At 32.9% G+C, this 11,141-nt stretch overlaps 1 protein-coding gene across 1 annotated transcript in view; it reads left to right on the top strand.

The window, feature by feature from the left end:
- Positions 1-766: 766 nt before the first annotated feature.
- Positions 767-11,141, top strand: part of LOC126736142 (serum response factor homolog) — a 302,580-nt gene continuing 292,205 nt past the window's right edge. The window contains exon 1 of the mRNA XM_050440374.1: positions 767-1,201. Coding sequence (XP_050296331.1) covers positions 767-1,201 — 435 coding nt within the window. The remainder of the gene's footprint in view (positions 1,202-11,141) is intronic.

Below are 11,141 nucleotides of genomic sequence, written 5' to 3'. Positions count from 1 at the left end.
CAGCCGCCAACCGCCACTACTATAAACAAATTATTAATACAATGATCATCATCATCGCGATCGAATCTCTTTTGTGGACAACAAACGCACAAATGCCGACCACCGACAACATCGGAGGAGGGATTTCGTTTCACCATTTAGGGATTTCTTTACCGTATATGGCATCGCTCAGTTCTAAATATGGTATTGGGCTGTCCCACCGTTTTACAACATTACAACCCACTTTTACGCGATTTGTTGCGGTCCTCAGCACCGTCAACACGTTTCGAGGGGCGGCAATGATACTAGGGGCTACTTATACCAAAAATAACAAACATTTTAGTGTATTTTTGGAAACATTTTTACTAAACCGGAGAGCATCTTAGGTCGGATTACGTTTTATCAAGAACGGAGGGACGTCGCGTAGTTGCCGACGCGGTAATACGGCGCGCCGAGTGAAAAAACCGTTCGGAGTCACGTCGTAACTTAACGCTTGCGCAGACTGATAGTGCGAGCATTGGCCGTGGGGCGCCGCCTGGGCGGTGCAGTCGCGGTCTCACTATCGCGAGCGCGAGACTTCGCTGTTTAATACTGATCAGCTGTGGCCCCCTTTATACGCGTGATTCTCGCTCTCGATATCGCGCGGTGTATTTTTATTTATTTATTTATTGAGTTACTGATTGTTTGGATTTGAACTGTTGCGCGCGAGTTAAGTTTTTTATTTGAACAATTTCTTTTTTTGTTTTTTGGTTTATTTACCTTAAAAACCCTCAAGCTGTGGTGCGAAATGGAACCGCCTGGCGGGAGAGATTCCCGTTTCCAGTTGGGTTACAGTATGAACTTGCTCAGCGGCGAAACATCCCCGGAGATATACGGGGGCGGCGGTGGTCTCGGGGGGCGGCCATCGACCAGTTTGCAACAGTTGTCGCCGCGGCACACCATGGTGTCGGCGGGGGGCGGCTGTGGCCCCCGCGGTCCCTCCGCCCTTAAGGGTTCGGACGTGTGTTACGACGCACCCCAGGGGCACATGGGGTTCGAGCCGAGCCCCGGCGGGGTGAACGACATCCACGACGAGACCTACAGCACGATGCAATCGAAAAAATCGCCGCCCAGCAACGGGAAAAAGACCAAAGGGCGCGTTAAGATCAAAATGGAATATATCGAGAATAAACTGAGACGGTACACGACGTTTTCGAAGCGGAAAACTGGGATTATGAAGAAGGTGAGTGGTGACGGATATATTGCGGTTTGTGTTTTAACGTAAATATAACCTCAAATTCGGGCAGACGGACGTGCGTTCGCGGCGTTGCCGCTATGTGCGGTTCTTATTTGGTTGTTTGTCATCGCGTTGCACAGTGGAATTTTATTAATTATTGCATTTATCTATTATACCTGTTTTCTCACCCTATAACGCTCGTTTTTTTTTTTAAATAATTTTTTTTTAATTTAAATTTGGTACCTTTGGAACATACCGAAAGGGACTGTCATTTTTTGACACATAACCTTAAAATTCGAAGATTTATTCTTGTACAATCTATGGGCATTTTTGGTACATTTCAATATTTTTTTTATGGTAAAATTTTAAAGGGTCTTGAATTGTACTTATTTTAGGCAACAGTTTCGATATGGGGGGAAGCCACATATTGTACAATCTGTGACCATTTTGTGTTATTTTGGACTATTTCTTAGCAATTTTTTGGGTTTTTAAGAGAAATTTTGAGACTTATAAGGCAAAATTGGGTATTTTAAAAAAAAAAATTAATTTTCCACTTTTTTTGAGTATTACTTTACACAGGTAAAAAATATTTAATTTTACAAAGTTGTAGTTACCCAGTTTGGCCAGTTTCCATATGGGGTCAATAAGTATAATATTAACAAAGGGGAGGAGCAAGTAAACTCAAAATCCAAGTCTCATAAATCAAGCGTCTATTTAAAGGTTACGCGTTTCGCCGCATTAAGGCATCATCAGACCTAAGTAAAATTAACAAAATTAAATAATAAGGAACAGAACGCTAATTAACAGAAAAGACATACCTATCTAAAAATAAAATAAAATAAGTTTATACCATCGTGTATCGTTAGTGACTAAAATATGAATTTTAAAACGCCAAATATCACATCCAGTAAATTTTTTACATATTATTTTATAAAGAATGAAAACAAATACAATTATGAAAGGAAAAAAAAAGTATAATATTGTACACTGTGTCCCATTTTGGATGAGATTGCCGCATATATCTGTAATTTTTTAAGATATATACAAATACACAAACAGAAATATTCCAACTACTCTTGTTCCTAAAATCCAAGGGGAAAACTAAAATGTTCACTTTTGGAGATGTTATTATTTCTCGGGCCCTGTACAAGATAGAAAAAAATTAAAACGGCTTATATTTTTTAAATGGGACACTGTATATTTGAACGTAAAATTTTTGCAAAAAACCTAATCTTTAATGAATTTGAGCTTCAAAAGTCAGAAAAATCCATATTTGTGTTCCATATCCATATTCTTTTACACATGCATAAAAAATGTATTGTTTATTGCATTGATGGAAACTCACAATTTCAATACAAATCAATAATGATGGCTGACGGTGAAAACATGGAATTTCAAAATTCTTAAAAGTACGTGACAGAAATTCCGTTGACACCTTTTTTGACGTTCTTGATAAGGACGGCGGCGATCAACTTGGGTGGCGGGAAATTTAAACTTGATCTATTGCGCGATCTTTAAATTTGAAGTAATTTGCAGAATTCCAAAAGTTGATGCGTTAACTGAAGAGTGATGAGAGATTTATTTCAATAGAATTTTATTTTATTTTAATATAATATTAACAATACATTTATCAGTTTAAAAAAGGCCCGCGTTTTATTAAAATTGTTTATTTTGCATTTAAAAGAAGAATAAAATATGTAAGTATAATATTTAAGAATTATACAGTATCGGACAAAAATAGAGCGACGATACAGTTTTTTTCTTTTATTAAAAAAGCAACAACGCAAGAAGAATTAAAACTCAATAAAAGAAATAGACTCATTTATAAACATATATTTATTACATAATATACCAAAATTCTTCCGTATAAACAAGATCATAAAAAGAAAAAGAAAAGTTAAATATTTCTATACGACAAAAATTAAGCGACGCTTACAATAAAAATAAAAGAAAACATTATCAGATTGCGCCCTTAATATTTAGTCCACAAGCCTTTATTTGCGATTACCTGGCGGCACCTTTGAGGCATGGAAGAAATTAAATTATCAATTATATCTTGATCAATATTTTTCCATATATTTTTAATTTCTTCAAAAATTTACTCTTTGTTTTTATAGGTTTTACTTCTAAGTTGCCTATCCACAATTTCCCACAGGTTTTTGATTTGGTTAAGATCGGGCGATTGGGCTGGCCATTTAAGAATGACTATTTTATTTTCATTAAACCATTCTTTTATACATTTTGCTGTATGCTTGTCGTGTTGGAAAACAAAACGTAGTGGCATATTCCATTCCGCATAAGGTAGCATGACATTTTCAAGGATATATTTATACTTAAACCTATCCATAATGTCCTCAATTTGGTAAAATGGTCCCATTTCATAGCCAGAGAAACAACCCCACACTAACACGTTGCCACCTCCATGTTTTACAGTACCTTGGACATACTTTGACTCATCACTAAAAAGTACTTTTTTCCATTGCTCTGGTGTCCAGTGAGCATGTTGTTCTGCAAACAGAAGACGTGCTTTAATATTCTTCTTACTAAGAAGCGGTTTTTTGGCAGGTTTGCATGCTTTTAAGCCTGCTTCAACTAGTCTGCACTGTATCGTTCGAGAGGAAACATTAGAGCCCCCAGCTTCAGCCAGAATTTGCTTTGCTGACAGAGAAGTATTTGCCTGGGAGATCCTTTTAATTTTTCTATCCAGTTTCTTTGAAGTTTTTCTCGGTCTACCCGTCTGTTTTCGGTTAACTACTTTTCCTTTAATTCGATAGTTCTGAATGGTCCTCGACACAACAGATTTTGAAACCCTTAGTTTTTATTTTATTACGTATTGTGGTGTTCCTATCTTATACGATGCAATAATTCTTTCTTTAAGATTATTAGAAAAACTTTTACCACGAGGCATTTTTAAACAAAATATAGATTTGATACCGACCAAAACCGTTGTTTATCTACTAATGGTATGAACAATATCAATCAAGTCGCTTTATTTTTGTCCATGAAAAAATGCATAAAAACATACAACAATTTACTAATCTCTTGCTATTCATCACAAGAGGCAAAGAATGTTTAAATACGATTAACAAAGGTATGTACTGATACTACAAAATTGTTCCTAATTATACGAGGTACAGTCACAAAGTTTTTTAGGAATATTATAGCGTCACTTAATTTTTGTCCGATACTGTATATATAACATACCAACTAAAATATTACATATTTAATTTAAATTTAGTTCGCAAGAAATTGCTTATTTAGGAGACTTAAGTCTTTGAGGATATTTAGACATAGATACTTACCAAAATTTATAAATTAGCACTAGAGATTTGCGAGCAAATTTTAAATAAAACAAACAAGACTTGTTTGTTTATATTTTATTTTAAGTTTAATTGAAACAAATTTAACAAATGGCTAAAAACGCATAAAAATAGTTACATTACAAATTAAATACTGTAGACTGTAAGTATGGTATTAATAGGACCTTTTGTGTATGAATATGAAATTGTTACAGGTATAAAGCATATTTTTTCAGAAGAAAGTACCTGCTTCCAACACATCAAACACACCTAAATAAAAAAATATTATTCTCAAAAGATATTATTTCGGATTTCATCATTATGTAAACAATATATAAATTATTTTAACAAAAACCGAAACTGAAAAAAAATAAATTCTAATAAAAAATTTAACTTAATCCCTGACGTAATGTAACAATGTATACAATTATACAAAAACCATTATAATATGTTTTTTTATAATAAATATGGGAGTCTTTTACACCTCCTCTTTTATACAAGATACATATAAGTTTTTTTAACCCAAGCAAAAAAAAATAAGGAACAGGAATCTTGTAAGGTTTTCTTAGGCCCATTACCATGAAAACCGAAGCCTGATACGTCTGATTAGGGGGTCTTGTCAATTTCACCCAAATCCTCAAAACCAGAGATACTTTAAGAATACAATTAAGGAAATTTCATCAAACATGAGAGCACCACAGTGGTTTAGGTCACTCATATACTTCGCTTGTAACTAAGGATGTTCAAGAACGGCTTAACCCAAATAACAATTTAGGTTCTAAAAAGGCTATAAATAACTCCTAGAACCCGTTTAAGAAAAATTATTGATTATGCCATTAAGCACAAACAACGTTCTGTAGTAAAAAAAGGCTCAGCCCTAAAGAGGTTGTCGTTGCCAATAGGCCCTGGCCAATTTGAAACCAGATCGCATATGACAGAACCTATATACTAGCTAATAGAAATAACCTTTATCGAACCCGAAGATACCTAAAAGTAACCTGTGTAGAACCTGAAAGTTTTTACGCCTACCTGTTTACAACCCTTTAGCAAAGTCCTTTTAGACTTTTAGGTGGTTATATAGTTTGGCCTGTTCGCCGGCTTTTGGCATTTCAGATACATATTGAAGTATTAAAATTTTGCCATTTAGTTTTAAATATGGTATTTCAGAGATACCAAAGTATAAAAATCTGACCTTTTAGTTTTAAATATGATACAGCCAGGGTAAAAATAAGACAACGCCAAAATAAAAAGCAATGGCGACATTTTCAGTAAGTATGACTTTCTTTTAGAAAAAAATATATTATACTGGAATAGATGACCGATTTTCATTGCGCACACCAGGTTCTTGAAAAAGTTGGGTGTAATTTAACTGTAAAACACGCGCGCCTTTGATATCTTACAAATTAAACATTATTCAGTGCCAATAAAAAAATAAAAAATTAATATATTTTTATTTCTGAGATGCTTTAGTGATAATATGTACTTAAATGCTCCAGTGTCTTTATATATTATCTAAACTGTTTACATATTACATTATTTTTGCCTGTATTTGAATAGCTTATAAAAATGGAAGAATTACATTTTTTCTTCAAAATGGACGCGTAGCAGGGTATGATTTTAAGCTGCTATAATAACTTAAGTAAGTATCAAAAGCTATGTCGTAGGACAAAAGGCTTAAAAAAATGCCAGTGGGTTTTAAAAAAAGCTAAAACAGGGCTAACTAGCATCTTCCAGGACTTATAGGCCACTTTTAATAACCAATTAGCTGGCAAAGTCTGGGCGAATTTCAATAAATGGCTTTTAGGCATTTAGTAGGACCTATTGGCATTATTTATTACTACGCGGGATTTCTTGAGTCTTCTTTATTGCAATTCAGTTTGCGTTTGGTTTTGGTGGTTCTAGTTACTGTGAAAATAAAAGTGTGTTTTTTTATCGTTCAAATTGCATACAGGGATGTCTTGGCACAAAATTGTAAGAAGTGGTAATTTTAAAAGAAAAGTGAAGCGAAATTTCCAACGAATTACAACAACCGGCAAACTGTGTTTTGTTGTGACTAGTTGGTTAAACCTTATTCCATAAAGTTATCTTTTATCCATATGACTTTCGCAGGCAGTCCTTTAGGTGTTGAAAAATGCTATATTTTCCGAAATAGGCCGTATAAGTGCCAAATAGTTAGGCAATTGATTCAAGACCATATGGTTCTGAATATGTAATTTTAATGCTAAAATCGTTCTATATTGGAATTTTGATTACCAAATTAATGCTGAAATATAACCTCTCCAAAACCTTATTATCTCAAAACCATCAAGCCCTCATTTATGGCCATAACAACGTTATTGTTGACACTTGACTAGAACTAATTAGATTTTTAATTTATCTAAGGTTCCTAGTTTCTACTACCACAAAATGTAACCTAAATAGTTCCATCAAGCAAGCCAATGACTATTGCAGAACCTTGTTGCGGCTAAAAGGCAACTTTAAAAACCAACTGCTTGAGAAAATGTTACTTGGGAATAAATTCCAATAATCACTTTCGAAGTGATTATTGGAAAATAGGGATTGAAGAGTGTGAGATGATGGTAATTGTAAAAAATAGATTAAATACTCGCAAATACAGTGTGGGACTACATTTAAAAATGGAGAGGGAGAAAAGCTTTATGCTTAATAGGCCATCTACAAACAGAATTCATTAAAAAGAATTGATTTGAATTGAATATTGAAAGCTGTTGGGTGGATTAGAACTTGTAAGATATGCCACTGTGATTTTAACCATAACCAAATTAACCAGTTTTTAAATTTCATTTCAAGATTTTTCTTCTTGAAATAAATAAAGATGCTCTATCTCAATTTGAACAACATTAATAAATACATCTTGAGACACACTTTGGAACTGCATGGGTTGCAAATACGAGTTTTTGTGCTTTAGGGGTCTTTGAGCAAATATGCTCGCACTGTGCATTTCAATTTTGTGTGGTACCCATAGTACAGCGTTCCACCAAGTCGCACAGGATTATTAGAGTTATTAAAATTGGAACCAGAAAAGTGTATGGAACACATTCGATAATTGATGATATTTTTGCTCGGACTTCATGACTAGATCTGCCTCCAAGATTTTTGTAACGATCGATTCGGCGGAAAATAAAAAATCTATGATTTCTGTGACTATCAAGGCAATCACTATATGCACAATATCTTAACCTAGACGAAGAGAAGAAAATTTAAATGCCCGACATTTTGGTCGCTGGAGGATGGAGGACTAGGAATTAAAACTGCATTGTAAAAATAGAGAACTTTTACCTAAATATGTCCAATTAAATCTCTAATTATACCTTGAAAAATTATAATACATCCAAAATGAACCTCAACATTATTAGAAAACACTTACAAGGTATGTCATAATTGAAAAATGTACCCGTCTTTTGCTCTGTGTAGTTGTACGATGATGGGATGTTTGCAGGCTTGTAAAATAATTTATCAACCCATGATTCCAGAAAATCACAAAAAAATACAAAAAGATATAAAACTAATTAAAAACTTTAAATCATAAGAAAATCATGAGACTTGCTTGTTGTCCACCCAAAGCGAACATAAAAAAGTTAGTCGTCAAATACGACAGTTAAAATGTCATTAACGTCATTATTGCCATATTTGATGTACGTCAAAAGTTATCCAATCAAAATTAATCGAACCATCTTGGTTGGTAGACTATTCTGCCCTGCCATATTTAGCCTTCATCCTCTTGAAAAAAAAGGTTAGGTTTAGTACATTACCCAAAAAAAATGGTTGTACTTAAAGTTACCGGAAAGATAATAACATAATAGACAGTTTTAAGATGCATATGCAGCATGTTTTGACGCTTAACATAGAGGTAAACGTTATCTTAGCCTAGCCGCTGTTTGACAGCTCCCCAAAAAATGTTTTCGAAATACGTGATAGGTCTACCGCTAACCTAACGATAGCAAAAAGCTTTATTTCGAAGAAATTCGTTTTCAAATAATTTTATTTTCTAATCTCATTTTTATTTAATATTAAACCAACTATAGATAAGATTATCATAAATTTCTCCAGGGTGAAGTACCATTATGTAAAGCAAAATAATAGACGAAGGGTCCTGTTTACTTCACAATCTTTATTTCAAGAATCCCGACGCGTTTCGGTTTGTTTTCATTTTTCCCTTGACAATGGTTTAACTACCGAAACGCGTCGGGATTCTTGAAATAAAGATTGTGAAGTAAACAGGACCCTTCGTCTATTATTTTGCTTTACCAACTATAGATATTTTATTAATATTTGGTCGACAATATTATATAAACCGTGCCAATATCTATGGCAATTTTAATTTAAACAATTTATCGAATACAAAATGTAGACTGTATTTTCGGTTTGAGAAAACCTATATACCCAGATTGATGTGTGCACTTAAGACTTCCAAATGCATTTACAACTGAAAGTGGACATACGTGTTCTGTTCAAGATGGACTCTGCATTCTTTTAAGGAGATTAGCCTCTCATCAGACTTGAACCCTAAGTTTATAAATCAGCTCCAGCATTATCCAAAATAATTGATTATATTATACAATTTGGTCAAAAACTGTCTAATCTAAGAGATTTGCAATGGTTGAATCTTGATAGATTTAGGTTGTATGCTAATGAAATAAATATAAAAGGAGTACCAATTTTCAATAGTTGGGCTTTTTTTAATGGGACAACTTTTGAAGGGAGTTGCTGTTAACCCTATTTCGAGCTGGTCTGAATCTAGAATAGAGGGAATTTAATGCAAGAATGAGTCGGATCAGAGTTGCAGTAGAGTGAGGTTTTGGAAAGGTTATAGCTGAATTCGCATTCCTAGATTACAAAACAAACAGAAACTTTTCTGCAAGAAGTGGGTCTCATGTATAATGCCTGCAGTTATTTTATCAAATGGAATGTTCAGACAGCCCAGTCAAGTAAGTAATATTAACCCTGTAGAATTAGAAGAATATCTGCGGTAACTGTAACCAATATGAGATTTATATATCCATGTTTGCTCTACAATTATCTCAATATTACAAATATTTTTTAATATAATAATAATAATAATAATAATAATAATAAAAATAATACTTTTATTATTCCATAAAAATAATGCAATATTACAAAGATAATAATAATACACTGTATACAAAAAAAAACAAAATTCCATGAAATAAAAGGCAATTTCAGCTTCCATTCTTTACACAAAGAAAGGGCTGTTGAAGCCTTGAATAATATACTCAAATCAACTTAATATACTCAATAAGTCTAGAGTTTTCTTAGCCAAGTCATGTTTACAGTATTTTATAATACAGTTTTTTGTGGGTGTTAAATGTTAATAGAAATAAAATTGATAAAACTATAGATACATTGATTTCTATTTACCCTTATCTAACATAAGGTCTAATGTTTGATAAAAAATAACCTTGAAAATTAAATTTTTAATTTTTTTCTTTATTAACGTAACGGTTTTAGTTCCCCTGTTCCGCGGAGTATGTAAAAAAGATTACATTTTCCACGTCTCTTAAAAAAAAGCTTTTAACTTAATTTATATTAAATTATCTTCAATACATTAACAGTTGTAAAATGCAAAAAAACTTAACATAAACATCTAATTTACAAAACAAATAAAAAAAAATAGATTAATGATGCAGATACATAAAAATTTTTGTCAATTATCGAAAAAAAGAACAGTAACATATAAAAAATTGAGAGCTTAAGGCTTATCCTTATCTACTACCTATTTGGGTACAATCTTTTTTAAAAGGTCATTTACAAGGGCTTGTTGGATTTTTAATAGGTGCATCAAAGCCTGTCTTTCTTCTTTCGCTATGACAAATATTTCCTCCTTAAAAGCCAGTCTCTGATTCTATTTGTAGTTTTTTTCCTCGATTTGCAATTCTTTTAATCTAATTTTTAGTTTTGCATTACTTTTTTGCTCCAAAAATTGTATAGAATTTTTTTACAATTTTCACAAGTTTTTTTCACTAACTGAAAGGATAACGTAATAAAAAAATTATTATAAGTAATGGTTGGTATTAATTCTAAAACTACCTTGAATGTTTGATTGGGCTTCTCTCTGAAACTCATTAATTTCTGGGCAATTTAAGGGGTGATCCTTTATTGTTATTGGAGATTCAATATTAATTGGAGATTGAGGTTCATTATTTGGAATCCTAGCACCTTATTTTCCTAGAAACGTTCTATACCTAAATGTCTATATTTAATTTCTGTTTTAACTCTAAAGTTTGTGAAGGTGAAGGCTCTGCTGTATTTAAAATTAATCAAAAATATAGTTATATATTCAATATTAAAATTGCCTGGGTCCCAATCAATTTCCTGCTGTTCCTGTTGATCTTGATATGGAGAAGATGAAGATGGTCTTGGGTCTACTACTAGAAAGTAATTTACATGTTCCTTTATTCCTCTTAAAGCATTAGCTTTTCCTGTAAATTGACAAAAATTATTGTGTATGATGTTCTATTTTGCTGAATCAACATATGGATTATTAAATAAATATACCTTGACTGTCAATTCAATTACTGTTCATTGAATTACCACGACTAGGTGGCCGCCATTTTACGTGATTGTGTCTTTTCGATGTTGGTCATTCTTGAGAAATTTCAGTTGTACCA

The sequence above is a fragment of the Anthonomus grandis genome, chromosome 1, assembly GCF_022605725.1.
Source record: "Anthonomus grandis grandis chromosome 1, icAntGran1.3, whole genome shotgun sequence".
Taxonomy (NCBI): Eukaryota; Metazoa; Arthropoda; class Insecta; order Coleoptera; family Curculionidae; genus Anthonomus; species Anthonomus grandis.
The sequence above is the reverse complement of the archived record's forward strand: the minus strand, read 5'-3'. Positions and strand labels throughout refer to the sequence as shown.